The sequence below is a fragment of the Scyliorhinus torazame genome, chromosome 4 (assembly GCF_047496885.1).
Source record: "Scyliorhinus torazame isolate Kashiwa2021f chromosome 4, sScyTor2.1, whole genome shotgun sequence".
Classification (NCBI taxonomy): Eukaryota; Metazoa; Chordata; class Chondrichthyes; order Carcharhiniformes; family Scyliorhinidae; genus Scyliorhinus; species Scyliorhinus torazame.
This window is the reverse complement of record NC_092710.1, coordinates 149110752-149135759: the sequence shown is the minus strand read 5'-3', so window position 1 is coordinate 149135759 and position 25008 is coordinate 149110752. Positions and strand designations below refer to the sequence as shown.

The 25008-nt window shown below is 47.4% G+C and overlaps 1 protein-coding gene across 4 annotated transcripts in view; it reads right to left on the bottom strand.

Moving 5' to 3' along the window:
- LOC140410525 (uncharacterized) overlaps positions 1–23869 on the bottom strand; it is a 66158-nt gene extending 42289 nt beyond the window's left edge. Inside the window, exons 1-8 of one of the 4 annotated variants that reach the window (XM_072498736.1) lie at positions 23798–23869; positions 22598–22666; positions 19401–19575; positions 17414–17526; positions 12964–13052; positions 12099–12261; positions 4786–4837; positions 968–1372 (exon numbers count right to left, since the gene is read on the bottom strand). In XM_072498736.1, the coding sequence (XP_072354837.1) occupies positions 968–1372; positions 4786–4837; positions 12099–12261; positions 12964–13052; positions 17414–17476 (772 nt within the window). In that variant the 5' untranslated portion in view covers positions 17477–17526; positions 19401–19575; positions 22598–22666; positions 23798–23869. Of the gene's footprint in view, positions 1–967; positions 1373–4785; positions 4838–11987; positions 12262–12473; positions 12515–12963; positions 13053–17413; positions 17527–19400; positions 19576–22597; positions 22667–23797 lie in introns of those variants that run through there. The other 3 variants (XM_072498739.1, XM_072498738.1, XM_072498740.1) reach the window with 3 other exon arrangements.
- Positions 23870–25008: the final 1139 nt, after the last annotated feature.

Below are 25008 nucleotides of genomic sequence, written 5' to 3'. Positions count from 1 at the left end.
CTTCTCACGAAGGCTGGTGAATGGGCAGGAGGGAAGAGGAAAGGTACATCCTTTGTGGGGTTCCCTGTACACATGGTGTAGCTCCCACTAAGATCATACTGCTCCCCCACGCCACAACCCCCCCACTTTGTGCCCCGTGATGCCCAATACCTCCCTCACTCAAAAGAAACTGGGATTTACCTGGGTCTGGTTGCCATCGATCTTCTTCACGGACCTCCTTGAAGTCCCGGCAGTGCCCAGTATCTACTAATCTCTTCTGGTGTCATTAGGACTGCATGAGCTGTTGACCAATCAAATTGTCCAGAAATTCTCAAGGGCCAGGCTTCTTACCACTGAACAGCAGAACTCCCACTCTCTGCTTGTTAGGGCGTAAAGCTACCCACAACATAATATCACTGCAGGTTCAGACCTTTTTAAAGCCAATCAGTTTGGAAGTAATTCGTAACCCCCACACTGTAAAATTAACCCGCAAGGTTGCATTTGACCGAGTAAGAAATCTCCAAAAATGCTGATTGTATCAGCAACCAGAAGACATATTCCAACAAAAACCTCAATGTACCTCATGGTGCGGTAGTGATGGATGCACTCTTTTTAATACTGTGTTCATCTGCCCAAGAATAAGATAGGTTGTTGACTAAATTTCAAAAACGCAAGTGGTGATTTCAAATTTCATGCCATCACTTTAACATTTTTGCATGCTCTTACTGGTTAGGCACAGCATGCAAACCTCCAACAAGGTCCTGTCTGCACATTCCCATCACAAGTGTGCACCTGTATCTTGGACCTCATTTTTGAACTTTATTTAGTCTCATGCATAATTCATAAAAATGGGCACAGCCTGGTCCAATTTAAACATGGTTTATAAGGCTGAGTACTTAGCAACATTAAAGCGGGCATCTCTATTAACTCCACCATATTGAGAAAACTATTTGAACTTGTAGAACTATTTTTTTGTATTAATATTTACCATTTGTTTGGGTCCCTTTACTCTCATCAGCTGCAGGAGTCCATTGTCTTTGTAGTGCTATTCCACATTTCAGTACTTCACAGCCTCTACATCTCACTGCAGGAGCTGCATTGTTGATTGAACAAGTGTCGCAAATCCATACACCTAATGAATTGGGAGAGTTTCTCTCAACGCACTTACTGGATGCTTTGGAAAAGCTGGTCACTGACTTATTGACTGGTTTTTCACTAAAGTGAGAATAAAACAACGTTTTGGGGTTTGTCCTTGAGTCAGAAGTCATCCAAGTTGCAAAGTGCTTACGCTTTACTTTGGTCTGAATCGCTCTAAATGGGGAGATGGTATATCTCTCTTCTTCATTTCTACAGTTGTTGTTGTAATTCTGTAACCTTTGCGAGGACTTGGGCCCTAATAAACGAACAGAAAATGGTAGGCATCAAAACTGCCTCTATTCAAAGCGAGCTGCAGTGGTCAATCATAGATGTTAATTTTACTATTTTAATACTGTCACTGATTTATATTTCACCTTTCACAACCCAAAGAGCGTTACAGCAAATTTAACTACCACAGTGCAAACCACACAAAACTTTTAAAAGCTGTTGGAAAAGTAAAGCAAAATGGGTTATCGCAAACACCTCATTAATCCAAAACATTGATTGTCCTCAACTCTAAAAGGTTATGGAAGCAAAGGCATGAATAACTTTAAATCATTACAATGGTCCTGACATTTATGGGCAGGTAGGGGGGGGGGGGGCGGTCAGATGCTTAGGGTGTCAAGAGCTCAAGGGGTTAGTCTGGGGTTGGGGGTGTCGGTGCTTAGGAGGTAGTCAGGGTTGGGGGGTTGGGTGCTCAGGCAATAGTAGTTGGGGATTGGGGAGTTGGGGGGGTCGGGTGCTCAGGAGGGTTGTCAGGGCGTGGGGGTGTCGGGTGATGAGTTGGGGGTGGTGGGTAGTTGGGGAGTGGGAGTGAGTACTATGTGGGAAGGATAAACATTGCTGTGAGCTTTAACACTCTAGTTAATTTACTCAGAGTTTTGTTGGTTTTATCACTATTAAGTTAAGTAAATCCATGCAAAATCCAGGGTGAAAATAAGGAGAGCAACTGAAGTCTATGTGGTTCTGGCCAATCATGGGGTAATCTGGGCAGTGTAAAACCATCAATTGGAAGTTTAAACTTCCCATATACTACTGGGGATGTGCTTACGTTGTGACTTCTGATGAGTCCTGCATGTATGTTTAGGGGTAGCAGAGACCGGAAGATCAGGACCAGTGCTTTCTCATGGTGCCTCTGGTTTGTTTAGCATGCGACTGACTGATCATCTTAAATCTGCGTCCTGTGATTGCGTTTGCCATTGGAAAAAGTTCCTCCTTATTCACTCTATCAAAAACATTCATGGTTTTGAACATCTCTGTGAAATCTCCCCTTATCCTTCTCTGCTCGAAGAACAACAACTCCAGTTGCTCCAGTTCATCCATGAAAATGCCTCATCGCTGGTACCATTTCAGTAAAGTTCTTCTGCATCTTCTCCAAGGCCTTAGCATCCTTACTAAAGTGTGGTGCCTCGAGCTGAACACAACACTTCAGCTGAGGCCTAACCTGGATTTTAGAACAGTTTAGCATAGCTTCCCTGCTTTTCCCTTATGCATTTCCAACAGTCATGTCAACTTCAAAGATTTATGCCACAGGGGTACAGTCTCAGGGTAAAGGGTCGATCATTCAGGACTGAGATGAAGAGAAATTTCTTCACTCAAAGAGTTGTGAGTCTTGGGAATCTCTGCCCCAGAGGGTTGTGGATGATCCATGGCTGACTATACTAATGGCTGGATGAGGGCAGCACAATGGCACGGTGATTAGCACTGCTGCCTCACAGCGCCAGGACCCGGTTTAATTCCAGCCTTGTGTCACTGTATGTGTGGACTATACACATTCTCCCTGTGTGTGCGTGGGTTTCCTCCGGGTGCTCTGGTTTCCTCCCACAGTCCAAAGATGTGAAGGTTAGATGGATTGGCCATGATAAATTGCACCTTCATGTCCAAAGATATGCCGGTTAGGTGGTTGGCCATACTAAATTGCCCCGTAGTGTCCAAAATATTAGTTGGGGTTACGGAGATAGGAGGCGGGATTCTCTCAGCCCAGGCCGGACTGGAGAATCACCGGGACGGGCGCGAATCATGCGACGCCTCCCCGACGCCGGTCCGCCGATTCTCTGGAGAGCGGAGAATCGGTGCCATTGGCACTGGTGGGGTCGACGCGGCGCCGGTCAGGGGCTGCTCCACGTGTGGTCTTACTCGGCGGAACTTGGCGTGAATGCATCCGGGGGCTGCCTGGTTGTGGGGGGCCTCCACATTGGCACCGGTCCCACTGCGCATTCGCAGACCCACGGTGCCCATCTGAGGCCGGCACCGGCAGCTGGAGCGGCGTGGGTTGCTCCAGTGCCATGCTGGCCCCCTGTAGGGGTCAGAATCGCTGCTCCTGAGGGCATGTTGACGCCATCGTGAAACGCGACGGCGTTTACGACGGCGTCAACACTTAGCCTCAGGATCAGAGAATCCTGCCCATGATGAGGGCATAGGCCTAGATCGGGTGCTCTTCCGGAGATTTGGTGCAGACTCAATGGGCTGAATGGCCCCCTTCTGCACTGTCGTGAATCTATGATAGCCACATTTTTGGTCTCACCAAAGGATAAAGGAATCAGGCAGGAAGGTGGAGTTGAAGGCCAAGATCAGCCATGGTTGTATTGAGTAGCGGAGCAGGCTCGACAGGCCGTTTGGCCTCCTCCTGCTATTTCTTGTCTTCTTGTATATACATACACCCCAGGGTCTCTGTGTTCTTGCACCCACTACCCCACCAGCCCCACCTTGGAGATTGCACAAATTGGATCACATTGTCTCTCTTTCTTCCAACAAGAATGTTTCACTTCACACCTCTTGGTATTAAATCTAATCTACCATGTCTTTAAATTTCACCAGACTGTACCCTCGAAGTTTGTTACTATTCTCTCCATTGTTTACTGCACTTCTGAACATTGTGTCATTTACAAACTTTGAAGTTAGACCCTATGTATTGTCCAGATAATTAATATATTAAAAGGAGCAGTGATCCCAATATTGAAACTTGGGGAACACCATAGTATACTTTCTGAATAGCTACCATTCACCACTAGTTGCTGCTTTCTGTCCCTTCACCAATTTTATATCCATCCTGTCATTGCTCCTTTAATCTCATGGGTTTTAATTTTGCAAACAAGGTGCAATATTTTGTCAAAGAGTTTTTGACGATAATAACCATACTACCCACATTAACTCTCTCAATTACTCCATCATAGAACTTGGTAAACTTAATCAAACATAATTTGCTTTTTACAAATCCGTGCTGACTTTCATTTATAGGCATTCCTTTTTGGGGCTGGTTCGCTCAGTTGGCTGGGCAGCCGGTGTGAACAAGATTAATGCCAATAGCATGGGCTTCAATCCTTGTTCCAGCTGGGGTGGAATTGGTATCCGCCTCCTTGTCCTACCTGTGGCTTCTCCTTGACCACGACTGGTTGATAAAACCTATTACATTTTTTAAAGCACCAGAGTTGCAGACAAATTGTTAAAGTCACTCCATCACTGTCCCTGCTGGCCAATCCACGCTTCAAGACAATTTACAAATTCATCTCGTAATAAATTTACCTTAAAGACAACAACCCAAAACAGTTCACCTGTGGTCCAGGCAAGCATGCGGAAATCAAATACATACACTTATCTCCATTAAGTTTAAGGAATAAGATACAGCTGATAAATAATCAGAATTTTCACAAAGTTTTTAGTAATGTTTACCTTCTTCACAAGATGTTGGAACAAATGCAGTACCCACAGATTGACCATCTTTCTGTTAAAGAAGAAGAGACAGAATGAAATGACTGGCTCTCAGTCAGATCCAGGCTACTTCAGCTGTTAAGAGTTGCCTTCAGATCATCATTGTGAAAGTTCCCGGTTATACTGGTATTCGCCATAGTGGGGGCTGGTTAGCTTAGATGGCCAACATGTGGTTCAGAACAACATCGGCAGCATAGATTCAATTCCTGTTCTAGCTGAGGTAGACTTGGGACTGCCTCCTCACTCTGCCCCTGAGAATGGAAGGCAATGGTGAAACACCACTGACAGAAAAACTGCCAAACAAACGGCTCAGAAAGTTAAGCATCAATAGACAATGTGCTGTCTTCAGGAAGAATACACATGAATGAATTTCCTTCATACCTGACTATTATTTCATGGCACCAAACATTTTCCAATACCAACAGGATCCTTGCTCACATTACCGAGTACATCTCTAAACTAGGATCTTATATTAACATTTGCCAGAGTATGTGAATGACTAAGACACTGCGAGAGCCTTCCTGTGGCGTTATGCAGGGGGAAGGTGTGCACGCAGGAGCTCCCAATAGGGTACTGTTCTTTCAGCCTTTTTCATCTAGTTTCAGAGGTTATTTTTGTTTAAAAATCCACTTGTGAGAAATGCCCAGAAGAACCAGGGGGAAACAAGACTGAACACGGAGAGAGGGCCAGTCGCTTTTTGGTTCACCAGCTGGGGCTTCAGGCGGCTTCCTGGGAGATCGTGCAGATACAGGATTCGAGTGGCAGCCTTGTTTCTGCCCCATCTCAGGTCAATGCAGCTTTTGAAACATTTTATCGGTGTCCCCAGCGGGGAGTTCGGTCATGACAGATGTTTTGGATGAGCTATCCATCCCAGTGGTGGAGATAGAGAGGTGTGAAGATGTGGAATCCGTGTTGGACCCAGAGGACATTAGGAATTAACAAAGAACAAAGAACAAAGAACAAAGAAATGTACAGCACAGGAACAGGCCCTTCGGCCCTCCAAGCCCGTGCCGACCATACTGCCCGACTAAACTACAATCTTCTACACTTCCTGGGTCCGTATCCTTCTATTCCCATCCTATTCATATATTTGTCAAGATGCCCCTTAAATGTCCCTATCGTCCCTGCCTCCACTACCTCCTCCGGTAGTGAGTTCCAGGCACCCACTACCCTCTGCGTAAAAAACTTGCCTCGTACATCTACTCTAAACTTTGCCCCTCTCACCTTAAACCTATGCCCCCTAGTAATTGACCCCTCTACCCTGGGGAAAAGCCTCTGACTATCCACTCTGTCTATGCCCCTCATAATTTTGTATACCTCTATCAGGTCGCCCCTCAACCTCCTTCGTTCCAGTGAGAACAATTATATCAGGTTGATGCAGGCAGGTAAAGTTTCTGCCCTGATGTTTTCCCCATTGAATTTTAAAAGAAGCTTGCAGAACAGTTAGTCCCTCTAATTTTAGACATGTTTAATGACTTATTGTCCTGGGGCTTGTTGCCTATTACACTTGCGCAAGTCCATGAAGCAGATTTGAACTGCTGAAGCAGTACATGTCCAAATGCAGCAAGACCTGGACAATATCCAGGCTTGGGCTGACAATTGGCAAGTTACATTCATGCCACACAAGTGCCAGGCAATGATCATCCCATATAAGAGAGGATCTAATCACCACCCCTTGACATTCAATGGCATTACCATTGCTGAAAACCCCACAATCAACGTCTTGAGGTTACCATTGATCAGAAACTGAACTGGACTAGCCACATTAATACTGTGGCTACCAGGACAGGTTCAAGGCTAGGAATCCTATAGCGAGTAACGCATCTCCTGATCCTCCAAAGCCTACCCACCATCTACAAGGCACAAGTCAGGAGTGTAACGGAACACTCTCCACTTGCCTAGATGAGTGCAGCTCCAACAACACTCAAGAAACTTGACACCATCCAGAACAGAGCAGTCCGCTTGATTTCTCTCCCTTCCACAAACATTCAAACCCTCCACCACCGATGAACAGTGACAGCCGTGTGTACCATCTGCAAGGTGGAGAGGCCGAAAACAAGATCCACACCAGGCGCCAAACAACTCGTGATGCAACCGGTCCGCTTCCATAGATGAAATCGGGATCTCGCCAGAGAGTGGCGAGAATCCAATTATCACCCTTAAGCCCCATTTCCATTGAATTATCGAGAGCTACTCATTATCAAATGCTCGGCAGGGGATGGGGGACCCTCTGCAGTGGTGGGCGGCCATGGAAGGTGGGAGGGCGTGGGGTGGGGGGGCAAACATGGGGCAACCACTCGCTGCACCACCATGCCAATCCCTGGATCGTGTGTACCCGTTCCTGGGGCAACCCTTGTTCCTACCCGTCTGACCCACCGATCACCCATAACCCCCATCGACTGCCGAGGCCTCTGGATGTGCGATTGAAGGCTATTGCTAATAGGGAATTGGCAACCGTGGTTAAGTGAGCACTTCACAGATGCCAAGTTGATTCCCATGGGTGAGCGGGCCATGTAGCATGTGGGAGTCATTGCCTAGCATCCCAACCACACTTTGATGCCTGGACGCTGTATTTTAATACTGCGGAGGGGCAACACCACACAAGCAACATCCAACATCTAAACACGCAGGGATTGGACACAGCTCCAGGGGACATGTCCAGAGCCGGAGGGTGGGTGAGTGTCAAGGGGAGGGGACCAGCGCCCAATCCGGTTGACATATGCGGGTGTCTGGGGTACAGGGTCTAGAGTCCAGAGAGGGATGCCCACTGTTGCTGGGTGGGCGTGGGCAGGGCATTCTGGGTAGGGGGGGGGCTTGGGGGATCAGTGGGGGGAATGGAGGGTCCCGGGGTGGAAGCCACCACTGTTTGTCGGTCTAACACCCTCTCCCACTTCTTTACCGATTTTGAACACTATGGCAGGGATGTTGGACACAGAGGTTGCCCTAGTGGTGCTGGTGTTACGCGATGCGGCCTATGCAGGAGAAACCGGCGGCAGCAGCGTCTACAGATGCTCGAGGCGGCAGCTCATGTGCCGGACCCCGCCCCACACCCTGAGGACCCAGCCGCCCATCAGGCCAGGGAGGGACCCAGAGATGGAGTCCCGCGACGGCCCAGGGTGTACAGGTGCTGCTGGTCCTTTGAACAAATGATGGACAGCGCGTGGTGCAGGAGGCTCCGCCACAACAAGGAGATGGTGTGACACCTGTGCCATGTCCTCACAGACTTGGCGGCACGTGGCGGAAGACGATACCCGCTCCCGGTGGCTGTCAAGGTCATCGCAGCCCTGAACATTTATGCCTCGGGCTCGGGCGGGGACCTGTGTGGATCTCACAGGCCACAGCCCACAGGTGCATCCGGCAGGTAACGAATGCCCTGTATGCCCGGGCAGAAGACTACACCGTGTTAGACATGGACCAAGCCCAGGAGGATGCCCGGGATGTCTGGTGATTCTCTGCCATCGCCGGAATGCCCCAGGTCCAGGGGATCATAGAAGCCACACATATTGCCCTGCGGTCACCGGGCCATCTGGGGGTGCCCTATATCAACAGAAAGGGGTTCCACTCCCTCAACATTCAACTCGTCTGCCACCACCAGATGAAGATAATGCACGTGTGTGACACGGGGAAGAACCTGAGGCCCAGCCGGAGGCTGCAGGACAGGCGGCAGTGAGGGTCTGGCAAGCTCAGAGGGCCACGGAGGCCCTCATACTGACCCGATTCACCAAGGACATGGCCTGGACCATCGTTGCTTTCTTACCCACCCACCCCCATTTCCCACCCTCCCAGGGTATGTGTCACATCACTTCAGGGTGCTGGGACTGTGTCGGCACTGACCGTGGGTCACTGTCGAGGGCAGGGGGGTGATGATAACCCGCAGAGAGCTGGGCGCTGGTGCTCCTCAATCTAGGCCACAGCCTGCCTGTCTGCTGAGTGCTCGCTCACACCCATCTCCTGCATGCGGTGATGCATTGTGGAAGAGAGTGACAGAGGCTTCCTACTGATTGTGCACAAGGGTCTTTATTGTTCAATACAGGTCCCCACTCCCCCAATGGTGTCAGCTCACTCGTGCTGCCCGGTGTAGGTCATTGACCTTCTTCCGACACTGGAGGCCAGTGCTCCTGGTCAGACTGCCCGAGCTGACAGCTGCCGCCACCTCCTCCCAGGCAGCACTGGCTGCCTTGTGGCACACCCCCTGGGACTCTCGGGGGAACAGGACATCCCTCCTGGCCTCCACCGGCATCCAGTAGCCTCCTCAGGTCAGCATCCCCGAATCTTGGGGCCGGTCTCCTCGGTGCCATTGTTGCATCTTAAGAGAATCTCGCAAGGCGCGGAGCTTGTCGAGCTGCTCATTGCAGGTCTCTCCCATATTCTCCAGACGCGTTGTGCTCTCGCTAAAGCGCAATGCGGTCGGAGAATCACACCTAAAGGAATCTTGGAAAATTTTGATGGACATCGGTTCAATTTATGTGATTTTTCTGGCTTCATTGCCTCATCGATTATTTTAAACACTCTGAAATATCTGAAAGATATATCTAATCAGAGGCAGTTTTTTGTGAAGATGTTATTTTTCTTGTCCATTGTTAATTACTCATTTGCATGTGATTTTCAATGAACAAGCAATGTGGTGCCCGCATTGAATTCCGACGAACAACAAGAATTTGAATTAATGAATATTTAAACAGTATGGAATTTAAAACATCTATACTCAAGCTAGAATTTGAAAGTTTAGGAACAACGCTTTATGTATATTGAAAGGATGCTTATAACTTTAAAAATATATATATAAATATTTTGAAACCATCACTGGTGAACAGTTGAGATTCTCCGACACTTTGCTCAACTACACTTCACTCTTGCGTGACACCCTGCTCAACGGTAAGCACCAGATAGCTATGGAATTGTAGAGGACAGCACAGTTCTGCCTGACCCAGTCCTCGCTTGACATCCTTCAGCATCCACATCACGTCAGCTTGGCTGTCCCATGATTAGAAATGGGAATGCTGACCTATTTTGCTTGCAGAGGTCAATTGCGGGAGCACCACTTCTGCATTTGCTCAGACTAGTTAAGTCAACGCAGATGGTTGACTTAATATGAGAGTGCTTCTTTCTCAGAAACAAGCTGCCGTCGGGATAGTAATTGGTATACTCTTCAATATGAACATCCATACGTACATCAAACAAACAAATTAGGAGCAGGTGTAGGGCATTCGGCCGCCCTGAGCCTACTCCGCCATTGAATAAAATCATGACTGATCTGATTGTGACCTCAACTCCACTTCCCCCAATAACCTTTAACTCCTTTGTTTCCCGAGAATCTATCTACCACTGCCTTAAAAATGTTCAATGACCCTGCCCCTACCACCCTCTGGGGAAGAGATTTCCACAGACTTACGACCCACTGAGAGAGAAAAGTGGTCCTCATCCCCATCTTAAATGGGAGACCCCGTGGCCGGGATTCTCTGAAAATGCGGCTAAGTGTTCTCGCCGGCATCAATGGACCTCTTGGCTCAGCGATTCTGTTGCTCACAGGGGGGCAGCAAGGCGCTGGAGTGCTCTGCGCTGCTCCAGCTGCCGTACGCGGCCCTGCACTGCTCGCCGGGGGTTCGCGTATGCGCGCGGCTGTTCCGCACATGCGACAGCGGCCGCGGGTCCGAGCACCGGGCAACATGGCCGAGCCACACAGCGGGCTGGCGCGGAAGGAGGTAGCCCCCCCCCCCCCGATCGCGGGCCTGGCCATCATGGAGGCCCACCCCAGATTCTAATCCCCCCCACGCTGCCCCACCAGGACGGCCACTGCGGCCGCGGGTCCGAGCTCCCGCTGGGTGGAACCATAGGGGAACCACGCAAGCGGAACTCAACAGGAACGCGGCCGGTCGAACGCGGAGAATCGCAGCGGGGGACTCTTTCAACGGCCCCCGGCCGGCGCTGCGACGACCGCACGCGCGCGGCTGGAAGCGTTTCTCTGGTTGCCGGAGAATCGCGTCCCGATATCGGACCAGCATCGCGGTGTTCTCGGCGTCAACACCGATTCTCCAAGACGGCGCGTTCAGAGAATCCTGGCCCTTATTTATTAAACTGCATCCCCTCAGTTCCGGTCTTTCCCACAAGGGGGCGTATCCGCTCAGTTTCCAGTCTGTCAAGCCCCCTCGGAATCTGAAATATTTCAATTAGATCTACTTTCATTCTTATAAACTCCAACCTTTCCTCATAAGACAAACCTTCATCCCAAGAATCAGTCAAGTGAACCTTCTCTAAACTACTTTCTTAAATAAGGAAAAGAGAAGTGTGCACAGTACTCCATATGTGGGGCGGGATTCTCCAACCCCCCCACCTGGAGCCCCGGGGGGGGGGGGGCGCGCGGGGCGATCTGGCCCCGGGGGGTGCCCCCACGGTGGCCTGGCCCGCCCACCGATCCGCGGGCGGGCCTGTGCCGTGGGGGCACTCTTTTACCACGCGTCGGCCGTGTAGGTCTCCGCGATGGCCGGCGCGTAAGTGACCCCCCCATGCGCATGCGCCGGGATGACGGCAGCAGCCGCTGACGCTCCCGCGCATGCGTGGGCTCCCGCTGGCCGGCGGAGTCACTTTGGCCCCAGCTGGCGTGGCGCCAAAGGTCGTCCACCGGCCGGCGGGGCACCAACCACTCCCTGGTGCGGGCTTGGCCCCTAAAGGTGCGGAGGAATCCCCACCTTTGGGGCGGCCCGACGCCGGAGTGGTTCACGCCACTCCATCCCGTCGGGACCCCCCGCCCCGCCGGGTAGGGGAGAATCCCGCCCCAGGTCTCTCACCAGTGCCCTGTGCAGCTGTAGTAAAACGGTAGTACTTTCATATTACATTTCCCTTGCAATAAACAACATTCCATTCGCCTTCCTAATTACTTGCTGTACCTGCACATTGAATTTCTGTGATCCATGACCCAGGACACCCAGAGCCCTCTGCACTTTATCCCTATTCAAATAATATGCTGCTTCCCTATTCTTCTTGAAAAAGCAGAGATACACTATCTGCCAAACGTCTGCTTACTCAATTAACCTACCTCTACCCCTCTGTGGAGCCCTCTGTCCTCTTCACAGCTAACTTTCCTTACCTAGCTTTGAATCATCAGCAATATGGGCTCAGGAACTAGATTTTCCAACTAAAATAAATGTTTTGCAAAAATCAATTACCAGCTTGTGGTTTGGAACACAGGAGCATAGAAAACAAAAACTTCTATTAAATTAAGGCTTTTAACCCATGACAGGGTGGATTGCTGATTCAGCAGCCATTATCTAGGTTACCAGCATGTAGTATAGGACTTCATTATCTTCGACACCCCATGCTGTGAAGTGACCAGTGCTGATCCTATTTGGTCGAGGGCTCTTCTTTATCACGTCTTTACAGCCTGTCCTGAGAGTGTGTACTGATTGTACTTTGGAACAAGAGGTTGAGCAACTTAGTTCTCTGTAAAATAGTAACAGCCGAAATGAGTATAATTATTGTAGCGTATCATAAAACCTTTGAAACTTTTACATTCATTTTCACAAGTCTGCAATCTGTATACAATGATAATTTGGCCATTGTGTGTGACAAGAAATGTTCGCAATCAGCACTTCAGCTCATGCAAAAACAGCTGCAAAAAGCTTTACTGCAGTTAAAAAAGAATTCAAGAATACCTGGTCATATGATTACCATTAGATTTAGGACATTAATATACTCTGCAATAAATATGAATTTAGAAGTGGCATAAGTGATGTTAAACAGAATTAAACAGTGACAGCTTCATTAGTAGTTGACAGAAGGAGCATATCCAAAGTTGAACAGAGAACAGGGTGGAAACCAGGACACAGAGCGGTGGAAGTGTAATTTTCCAACTCTGTTACAAAGTTGATGTAACATTCCAGAGTGACCTACGATCAGATGGAATATAAAGTGGAGTTATATTCATTCACAGAGCGTCCTTATTATTCAGCAATTTACCACATTCTCATTAAATAAATGCTTTTATGGTAATACAAAAGCATTGGACATAATGAAAATACATGTTTTTAACAAGCTACTAATGGAAAGTCTCCAAATGAACATGTTCCTTTATTAACTTAACCTTTCAGCAGTTGTTAATTATTAAATGTTACTCAAAACGAGAAATGAAAGGCAGTAGAAAACCTTTTAGGTGCAATTTCATTGATTGGTGTTTCAGCCAATCGCTTGCGGGGCACTTTATCAATTGAAACACAAGTGGAGGCCGCTGGATCCTGCAAATAAACAGACGTAGAGTTGATTTGATTCTCTCTGCACTGCTGTGCGATTTACACTCCAGCAAAAAAACAGCAATGCAAACAAGGGAAACCCAAAGAGCAAGAAGATAACTAAGAGTAGAGTCAATTAAAGACTAAAAAGATAACTAATTTGTGGAGTCAGAAGATGTGAGCATGGCCGTGAAGCACTGTTTTGCGGCTTTTTTCACAATAATAAGAATATTTATTATTGTCACAAGTAGGGTTACATTAACATTGCAATGAAGTTACTGTGAAAATCCCTCAGTCGCCACATTCCGGCGCCTGTTCGGGTACACTGAGGGATAATTCAGAATGTCCAATTCACCTAACAAGCACGTCTTTCAGGACTTGTGGGAGAAAACCAGAGCACCCGAAGGAAACCCACGCAGGCATGGGGAGAATGTGCAGACTCCACACAGACAGTGATCCAAGCCGGGAATCGAACCCGGGTCCCTGGCACTGTTAAGCAACAGTGCAAACCACTGTGCTACTGTGCCGCCTAAAGTGGGAGCGATGAAACAAACATTGTTGTTAAGGAGGAGTGTGAAATATTGAATGTGATAAATATAATGAGGGAGGAAATGTGAAGGTGTTTAGCATCCTTGGAAGTGGATATGTCACCAAGTCCAAATAGGCCGAAATTCTCCATCCATTCTCTGGCGGTGGGATCCTGTAGTCCCGTCAGCAGCGCATCCCTGGTTTCCCAGGGGCGTGGGTGGCTTCAATGGGAATTCCCATTGACTGCGGTGGGAGCAGAGAATCCACCGACCAGTGAACAGGTGCTGCCTAGAAACACGCATTTGGGAGACCGGAGAATCCCACCCATAGGAATATGAGTAGGCCATTCAGCCCGTGGAGCCATCTCCACCATTCAACACAATCATGGCTGATCGGAAACTTCAATACCCATAACCCTTAACGTTATTGTTCATCAGAAATCTATCCATCTCTACCGTTAACATGCTCAATGACTGAGCTTCCACAGTCTTCTGGTGTAGAGAATTCCAAAGATTCATAACCCTATGGGTAAAGAACTTTCTCCTCATCTCGGTCCTTAGTGGCTTCCCCCTGACTTTGACATCATGCTCCCTGGTTCTAGACTCCCGAACCAAGAGAACCATCTTACCTGCATCTACCCTTTCTTTTCATTTCAGTATTTTGTAGGTTTCAATTAAATCACCTCTCATTCATCAAAACTCTAGGGAATACAGGCCTAGTTTGGCAAATCTCTCTTCATAAGGTAGTCCCGCCATCTCCGGAACAAGTCTGGCGAACTTTGCTGCACTCCCTCTATGGCAATAATATATTTTCTGAGGTAAGGGGACCAAAACTGAACACAGTATTCTAGGTGCTGTCTAACAAGCTTCTATACAATTGAAGCAAGGCTTCACTAGCCATGTACGCAAATCCTCTTGCAATAAAGGCTAATATTCCATTTGTCTTCCTAATAGCCTACTTCACCTGCATGCTAGACTTCAGTGGCTTATGGACAAGGACATAAGGTCCCTTTGTACATCGACACTTCCTAATTTCCTACCATTTCGGAAGTACTCTGCACATCTGCTCCTTCCACCGAAGTGCATTACCTCACATTTTTCCACAATACCTTCCATCTACCATGTTCTTGCCCACTCACCAAGTCTCTCCAAATCCTCCTGTAGTCGTTTTGCACTTTCCACATAATATACATTCCAACCTACTTTCGTATCATCTGTGAACTTCAAAATATTACATTTGGTCCCTACATCCAAATCATTGATCGATATTGTGAATGGCTGGGGCCTTAGTAATGATCGTTGCCGTACCCCACAAGCCACAGCCTGCCAACACAAGAATGGCCCGTTTATTCCTACTTTCTGTTTTCTGCCTGTTAGTCAATCCTATTATCAATGCCAGTATACCACCTCCTATCCCATGTACTTTTAATTTGCTCATCAACTTCCTGTGGGGACTTTATCCAAAAGCCTTCTGAAAATCGAAATATACTATGTCCACCAACTCTCCTTTATCAATTTTGTTAGTAACATCCTCAAAAATCCCAACAAACATGATTTTCGATTTGTAAATCCATGCTGACTATGATCATCCAAGTGGTCATTTACCTTTATAATGAAAAATATCCCAGGCTGCAAAAGCTCTGACTACCATATTCCAATACGTTATGACGACTTGTGTGGCGCCAAAGTACAGGAGGACTACTAATGTTGTACTGTTGTTCAAAAAATGGAGGAAGGTATAGCCAAAGTAATTGCAGGCCAGTCAACCTAACCTCGATTGAAGACCAAATTAGTGGAAAGATTTTTAAGAGTCACTGTAAATCATTATATTGAAAGGCACAGATTAATCAAGGAAAGTTAGCATGAACTCGTTAAGGAAAAACCCAGTCTGACTAACTTGGTCGAATTCTTTAACAAGCTCCCATATGGCAGAGTATTTATGTTTCTTACATTGCAATGTCAGAATTTCAGAATGTATTTGAGAGGGATGTCCCTATGCAGTGCCAGATGAAGACTGACGTTACAGCCTTCCTCATGCAAAATAAGGTGGAAGGAAGATTACTCTATTGGTGAGAGATGGAACACACATATTATCACTGAACCAATCAGCACATGAAACACTTACAGGTCCCCTGAACTTCAAAACAGAATCCTGGTTTATGCCAGTGCAGCATTTTAATTTTTTTCTCTGGGCCAAATTTTCAAACGCTGGGAGGTCGGCACCTGGTGCACAAGGTCAGAGGCCCAGAGATCGTCTCTGGATTCCAATGCTCCCGAGACAATTATTAAAGTGCTGGGGGAGGAGGGGAATGGGAAGGAACAGGAACCCCCTCGCCTCCAAACAGCAGTCCATTAACCTCCTTTCGGAGTTTGCGAAGGAGCCAGGAAGGGAAAATTTCAAAAGGGATTTTGGTGAACCTGAACAGTCTGGTGCACATTAGTTCTCAACTGTCAGATTCAGAGTGTGGTGATCAGAAAGTTCTTTTTTAACTGGATAAAAAGTGTCCATTGATGGCAGTCTTGAGCTGGGACATGTCCACTACCTCCATTTCGGCCTTATGGTCACTCTTCTTCCCGTTAATGCTACTGGTACGCTGAGGAGCTGGCTGATCTCAGTGGCAATACAGCGGCCTGATTGGGTGATGAGCTCCCCTTCTGCCCAATTGGAGCATTTGCACTTCAAAATAGGATCACGTTAGCAACGTACCTGAGGTGTGAGATCAGGATTTAGAATTTATCCACAAATTGGGTTACCGGTCCCACTTTGAAATTCTGGCCCAATGTCCCTGCGTTTTTTCCAAGATGGCCAACCTGATGCTCTGGGCTCTCATTCACCAGGAATCATGTTAAAACTGTGCAAATGAATTGCATATAGGATGCAGCATAAGAAGTTTCTCACCCCATCAGAAACTGGATTCAAACACAAAGTTCAAAGGTAAATTCGGGGCCACTTCCATATTGGGTGGGCTGTGGGCGGGTCCAGCTGCTTCACCCAGTCAATGTTTGTGGTCAGGCCTCATTTACACTGAATAGCTGAGCTGCCAGCACTAATCACCGTGTTCATCAGCAGCTCGATGATTGGGAGGGTGGGGAATCTGATGGGGCAGCTGATCAGAAATCAGCCGAGTGCAGCACCTCAGAGGGGACGGGTGAAAGTGCCGGGGAGTGAAATGAGGCAGCAGTTTACAGCAGCAGGGAAATGTTTCCAATCCTGCCAACAAGGAGGGGACATATTGGAAGCTGTTAAGGTTCAAAACATGAGAGTGACCAACAGTAAAAATAAAGAGCAGACCGACTTTCATCTTTCCCTAACTGAAGCGAAGGTTCGTTCTCTAGACTTGTAGCGGCCAGTGTTTGCGGGTGGGTTGAGGGTGGCAGCAATGCAGATGAGGATGAAAATGGCACCGAGGTCCTGACAATGTCCTTGGAGTTCATTTTGCGAATAAAAATGAGGCGTCGCCCATTCCAACTTAAACTGAGGTCCTGAGAAAATTTGGAATTGGCAGAACTTGAGCAGCAAGCAGGCAGCTCGATTTGTTTAGCTATCTTAACTTTGCTGCCAGCTTGTTTCTCTCTGAAGCCTAGCCAGTAGAGAGAAAGGAATCAGACCAATATTTTTATACATCTCCCGTCACCCAGTGCCTGAAGGAGCATTTCTGGGATATGGGTATGTACTTGAAAAATCCCCAGAAAAGTGCAAAATGTCTCGACGTTAAAATCTTTCAAACAACCATGATGCTTTATCCTGTCCTGTACCATACTGCCATCACTTCCACACTTCAAATCCCTTCAACCAAAACCTTACCCGAACACTGGCTGCATACAACGACTCCAGCTTACCTGCACAGGCATTTCCTCCACCGGCTCCTCTTTCTGTTGTTCACATTCTTTAATTTCCACCATCTGCTGAACTGCATGGGTCACTGGGATTGACAGATCTTGAAATTGGGCACCTAGTGAAAGCAACAACTTGGAGTGGAAACTTGGTGAGCTTTGAAAAGAAAGACAGCAGATATCGAGTCCTGCACAAACAGACACCAGTGAAGAGAGAATGTTTATTGACCACACCAAATAACTGACGTTGCAACAAATTCAAGCTGCACCTTGAACCTTTAACACTCTCAAATTTCAAACCATGGACATGCTAAAATGCACCAAATCTCTTTGCAGCTTAAGACGGAAGGCATGGAGGTTATGGTGAGGTGGCAGCTGATGAAACAAATGGCAAACTCTTTTCCCAGTATCCTCAGCAGCAGAGAAACATCTCTAGCTCTGGAATGAAGCAGTTCCTCGGCCAGTGTGGATGTTAGGTAAAGAACTCCCGAGTAGACATAAGCTGGGACCTGCACCAGGTAAAAGCACATCTCGTTCACTGATATCGGATACTGATGAGTGCTGATGGACCCCTTGCAACATATGGTGCGGTGTTCCTGGACAGGGGTCTGCAGGACACAAATCCCTCCCATTGGGGTGTGATTTCCCAGGCACTGTGATCCAACAGGAGCCACCTCACTCCCTGCAGGCTGGCGGTGTAGCAGATCCGAGGGTCATGAAATCTGTCTCTCCATGGAAAAGAACCCAGGGATGGGAACAGACTAGAAAATTCAATAAACAAAATGTGAAGTGAAACCAAATATCTCGCCGACAGGCTCCAGGTTTACCAACAATTCCAGGTGCCACAGCAGCAGAGGTGGATCATTTGGTTTTTAAAAAATTCATTCGTTCATGAGCTGTGAGCATCACTACAAGACATGGGGTGGGTTTATTCAGACTTTCCCGCCAGCGTGATCTTCCAGTCCCACTGAAGGTAACCTTCACGACGGGTTTCCCCGTGGCGTGGCCAGTGAGCAAAGCAAGTAGCCATTGATTCCAGTCCCACCAGCGGCCAATGGCAATCCACCTCTGCCGTCGGAAAACCCGCCACCTAGGGCGGGGGGTGCGTAGGGAGGTATTGCAGAAAATCCCAGCCATGGTGTCCATTTCCCATCCCTAATTTCCCTTGAGATGATGGTGATGAGCTATCTTCCTGAACCACTGTAATCGTGTAGTGTAGGTACACTCACGGTACTGTAAGGTAGGGAGTTTCAGGATTTTGAATCACTGATGAGAACTGTGATAAATTTCCAGGTCAGGTTTGCGTGTAACTTGGAGGGTTGGTGTTCCGCCATCTTCAACCTCCTAGAGTTCACCATTACTCAGAAACTTAACTGAATCAGAAGCATAAATGTTGTGGTCACGCCTACATTTACTGTGCATGCAATAGCCAATGTGAAAAGGAGACCGGCGGCATGGTGGCACAGTGTTAGCACTGCTGCCTCACAGCACCGAGGATCCAGGTTCAATCCCAGCCCCGGGTCACTGTCCATGTGGAGTTTGCACATTCTCCCCGTATCTGCATGGGTCTCACCCCCACAACCCAAAGATGTGCAGGGTAGGTGGATTGGCCACGCTAAATTGGCCCTTAATCGGAAAAAATAATAATTAGTTTCAATAAATTTATTTTTAAAATGAAAAGACGGAGACCTGGGAAAAAAAGACACTTGTTGCAAATCCTATATTGGATACCCTATTACAGTCCCTCTCATTTATAGGCTTACGTGCACTCTGGACTGGGCCTGAATTATTTTTTCTGTGCTATTGGAACCTTTTGGACGAATCCACAGAAAGTGCAGGTAGCTTCAACACTGAAGACTTTGAAGCAACCAGGGTGTTCCGTTCGGCCCTTCACCATCCTGCAATTGCACTCACAGTTCAAAGCACATGTACCAAGATCTGATACTAAGCCTAATGCGGGCTGCCTACACAGAAGAAAGGTGCTTCAACCTACCTGCACAGGCATTTCTTCTGTGAACATCTCTTCCTGTGGTTCACATCCTTTACCTTCCAACTTTGGAACTGCACAGGTCACTGGAGTGGAGAGATCTTCAAAATCAGCCCCACGTGAAAGCAATGGCTGGGAATATAAACTGGGCAGCAGGTTTAAGGTCAGGTTTAAAGTGTTCCTAAAAGTCAAAAAAAGGCAGCAAGTTATATTCACTTTAATATTAAGTGATTATGGGAAGAAACATTTTATCGGAAATACTTCAGCTCCTCAGTAAGGCCTACAAACAGAATAAAGCCCAACTTTCAAATAAACTGATTCAAGAATCTATGTTGAAAGGTTTAATGCTGATAAATCTGCACCAAATCCGAGATGCATCTTTTACACGTCGAAAATCCATTACAATGAGATTCCACACGAGCCCATACTTTCTGAAACAACATAACTGGCGAGTTACACCAAGCTCTCGAGAGAATCTCATTAGAAAATGCCAGAATGAAAAAACAAGTAAAAATCAATATAAACATTCCTTCTTTAAACCCCTCTTTCAAAATTATTTTCATATAATAATTTATGCACATTGGGTACAGCAGGAGGCTAAATTAAGCCATGCAGCACCCATTATTTAGACACTGAGCAAGGATTGAAATTGGGATTCAAGATGATTCAGACAGGAAGTGTACAGGACACCATTTTGGTAAAGGCATTTATGGATCCATACCCTCTTTTTAGAAAATATTTTATTGACGCATTTATCATTTTAACAATTTTAAACGTCAAAATTCAACAAAAACACAACAATATAACCAACAAACCCTCTGAGCACAAACCCCAGCCAACATGACTGACACAAACAGTGTCACCTTCCCCAACTACCCCTCCGTTGGTTCTCCTGTCCTTACTCGGCTCTTCCATGCCTCCCCTTCCCTCCCTGCTGACAGCTTAAATTTTCTCAAAGAAGTTGATGAACGGCTGCCACCTCCGAGCAAACCCCTGCAACGAACCCCTCAAGGCGAATTAAATTTTCTCCCACCATGTCGTTAACCCTCACCCCCGACTTCAGGGGTTCCGAGTCCCTCCATCCTAGTAAGATCCGTCTCCGGGTCACCAGGGAGGCAAAGGCCAGGACATCGGCCTCTCTCACCCCATGGGCTCCCGGGTCTTCTGACACAGCAAAGATCGCCACCTCTGGACTTGGCATCACCCTCACTTGTAAGGCTAAATTGCCCCTTAATTGGATACTCCAAATACCCCAAATGTATTTTTAAAAAATTAGCGGATGTCCTGGTATCTGGGCTATGTTGTCATTTCCTTATGGAGGAAGTGTTTGATCTGTGTATGTCTCATTTCAAACTCTTTTGGTAGTTGTAACCTGTCCGTGAGTTCCCCCAGGGTCGCTACGCTTTTCTGTCATCCGTGTACATGTCACTGTCCGTTAGTGTTCCCTCGTCCTGTCTCCACATTTTGCGTAGAATTGGCGCCATTGGCGCCAGGGTGGTTGGCGCGGCACCGGTCACGGGCAGCTCTACGCGGCCGGCTTGCCGATTCTCCGTAGGAAAAGAGCCGAGTCCCGCCGGCGCCATTCTAACCTGCCCTGGGCCGGCGCGACCTCGGCGTGTAAGGGTCGGGTGGCGGCCTGTGGGGGGGGGGGGTTCCGATCCCGGGGGTGGGGGGGCCTCCGATGTGACCTGGCCCGCGATCGGGACCCACCGATCGGCAGGCCGGCCTCTGTGGCTGGGGCCCTCCTTCCTTCGCGCCGGCCTGTAGCCCGGCCATGTTGCGTCGGGGCCGGCACATTGAGGCCGCTGCGCATGCTCGTGTCGGCGCCGGCGCCACTGCATATGTTCTCGTTGGCGCCGGCACAACTGCGCATCCGCGGATCCCGCGGCGCGAACTGCTCCAGCGGCGTGCTGGCCGCCTGTAGGGGCCAGAATTAGACATGGGAGCGGCCCGTTCACACCGTCGTAAAACGTGACGGCGTTTACAATAACGCGGACACTCTGCCGCGGGATTGGAGAATCCCCCCCCCCCCCCCCCCCCCCCCCCCCCCCCGTCTGTCTCATTGCAGCATGAACTCAAGCATAACCAATGTGAACGGGCACAGCCAGCTGGAGTCATGCCTAAGCTCAGATGCCTCATGCCCTTTGAGGAAAGAGCCCTTGAGTTACCCACCAAGGAGCAGGACCGCACCTGCGCTGAGGGCAAAGTGGGGGCAGCAGACAAAAGTGAGAAGCCTCATAGAATCATAGAACCCTTACAGTGCAGAAGGGGGCCATTCAACTCAGTGACTCTGCAGCAACCCTCTGGAAGAACACCCTATTTAGGACCACTCCACCCCCAACCAGCCCTATCTCCGTAGCCCCATAAACTAACCTGCACATCTTTGGACTGTGGGATGAAACCGGGGCACCCGGAGGAAACCCATGCAGACATGGGGAGAAAGTGCAAACTCCACACAGTCACCCAAGGTTGGAATTGAACCTGGGTCCCTGGCATTGTGAGGCAGTAGTGCTAACCACTGTGTCACTGTGCTGCGCAAGAGTCATAGCTCAAGCATCAATGTTCTCCAATCAGAATGCCCCTGTGATGCACTAATGCCATCTCACTTTCCTTGTAGGTTAATCAGTCGACCAAACTAGACCACTGCCCTGCCTTCTGGACACCACAGACCCATGTAGCTCCAAGGGAGACAACTCAGATACAAGCATCGAGAAGGTGGCACATCTGTCACCCGTCCCCTCCACCAGCGCAGATATTCACACCTCAGTGGGAATAACTGGTAGACAGGCTTCTGAGTCACTCACTGGTGAGCACCTCACACCTGAAGATCCGCAGCAGGCGGAGGCAGTGATGTCCCAGGGATTCAGCATGCGGAGGGATACCAAAGCCCAGGACATTGCGAACACCTGTCCGAAAACCTACCCCTGGGACCGGTCGTCCAAGAGCAGCTGGAACTGCAATGGCAGAGTGGCTAGCATCAGGAAGAGATGACAGCCTCCCTCTTAGGGCTGCAAGGCTCGTTCCTGTAAAGGATGCCCATTATGGAAAAAAGACACTTCAGAAAAACAAACTGAGTTAATTGTGGTTAAATAACTGAACCAGACAACAGGGCACTCGTCATATCACCAACCAATCTTCATAACACAAGCTGCATTATATTTAGGACAGCAGTTATGCATCTACAATGGTAATAGACTGCTTACCAGTTGAATATTCTGAAAAACAGGCAAGCCCCATTCTGTTTACTTCTTGGCTGGTCTTTTGGATTGGGCCTATTATGAAAAATTCAAAGAAATATAAGATGACAGTCTTCACAGGGGGCTCGATTCTCCGCTCCCCCAGCCCCGGGTTCTCAGCGGCCCGCCATTCGCTGGTGGATCCCGCCACGTCAATGGGATTTCCCATTGAAGCCACCAACCCGCGTCGTCAGGAAACCCATGAGCGGGGATCTGATGGCGGCGGGAAAAATGAATCGCAACGGCGAGGGAATTCCAGCCATGATATATTCAGACGTTTAAGCATTAGCGTTTCTCAAAATGAAGTTTGTATAGAAAGGTAATTATCTATAAAAATTAGCTGCAGAGCACTTATGTTTAACACAATTGTAGAGTAGCCAGTGGAATGAACATGCTTTATGATCAACTAGGCTCATCTCAAACCATAGCATCTTCTGCTGTAGTGAAAGCATAAAAAAGATCAAGGTACATATTGAAAAGAACTAGTTCAACTGCAAAAAGAATGAAAGGGACCAAAAAAATTAGTTTGTGAATTCTCTACATCAAACCATTGCCAAAGCAGAGCTCGTAAAATGTGCTAAAAGAGAATTCAACAGCCACTTGGCAAAAATATCAAACGGCATGGGGAACAGACAGAAGAGTAGGATTATATTAAGGGGTTGCTTTAGATGGAAAAGATCGTCAGCGTGGACTTGAGGGGCTGTGAATAGCCTGTTTCTGGGTTATAATATTATATGATTTTTTTTCTGATGTCATAAAGGAAAATGACAGCATATGTGTATAAATCGACAGACACACATATCACATCATATTCCCTGTCTAATATCATTCTCACAAGAGAACAGCAAGCTGTTCCTGAAAAAAATCTTACTTTAACATGCATAATTAAATCAAATAAGAGATTTGAATTTGAGTTCAAATTTTTCTGAGGTGAGATATCTTTTTCTTGAGAAGTACATTACATAAATTGGAACACCTAGGATCTATAGTCTTGAACCTGTCTCTGATGATAGGATCTTCCCTCTGCTGCTCATCGGTGTTTTCCACAATGAAATTCTAAACCAGTTTAACAATTTTTGAAACCGTGGTGATGCCATAAATGGAAAGATCATTAAGCAGAGCTCTCCCACAGCAATATTTCCGGGGTACAGATATGGTATACCTGACCTGGGGCTGCTTGATGGCGACGCCTTGAATGAGATGGGAAAGTGTTTGATTCACCAGAAATACCATTTTTTTACATCAACTACATTTAGTCAGATAGATGCACATTGAAAAAAAAAGCCTTCTCATTTGACAAACTGCCTTGCAAAACAATGCATTTGTTACATAAGCAGAGGTAAATATGATGATACATCTGACAATGGGATGACATAATCTTGATGATACAGGCATCATTGTACCTCACTCATGGCATTTTCTTTTACTCAAACTTGTAGAAAAATCAGTACGTCAATGAAATAAATTATTTTTTATAGAAATTTAGAGTACCCAATTATTATTCTTTCCAATTAAGGGGCAATTTAGCATGGCCAATCCACCTAACCTGCACATCTTTGGGTTCTGTGGGTGAAACCCACGCAGACACCAGGAGAATGTGCAAACTCCACACCGATAGTGACCCAGGGCCGGGATTCGAACCCGGGTCCTCAGCACCGGAGGCAGCAGTGCTAACCACTGTGAACGTGGTGCTCTAATGAAATACTTTTTACATCCAAATTCTGTGAAGGACCTCAATATTTCAGTTAAGTAACCTTTCATTATTACAAGGCTGTGTGAACAGTGTGTGTCTCTCAGTAAGAGGAAGCAAATAAAATAGTCCTAAACATAGCCTGATTATGCTATGTTGTCTCTAGCGTTAATGTGTTGTGAAATGATTAAAATTCACATTAGGCAGAAGCTCATTAATGTAATCTTTCATTATCCCTAGTGGCCACCAGTGGTGGCAAAATGTTATCTGTTTAATATTCCAAAACTGGCCCCATATTGGTACAGTTATAATTTATATTTAAGCCAAAATGTGACTTAATACACGCAGTAAAAACAACATTTTGTGAAAAGATCATTGACCCAAAACACTTGCTATTTTTTCTTTTGCCACAGAAACAGATTTTTCCAACATTTTCTGTTTTTATTTCAGATCTCCAGCATGTGTAGTATGTTGCTTTTGTCCGATTAACCCAGCTTTTCAGCAGCTGTTTATAAGGAACAAGCCCATTGCTTCATTGCAAAGGCTGTGACTTTGCTCCCTTCCACATCCTATAGTCACACCTTCAGCTGGGAGTAGCCCAAGCCCCAGCAGTTACAACTCCAAATGAAATTGTGGCAAAATTCATCTTCCATACTTCCCGTCCCACCAAATCATATGCCCGATATAT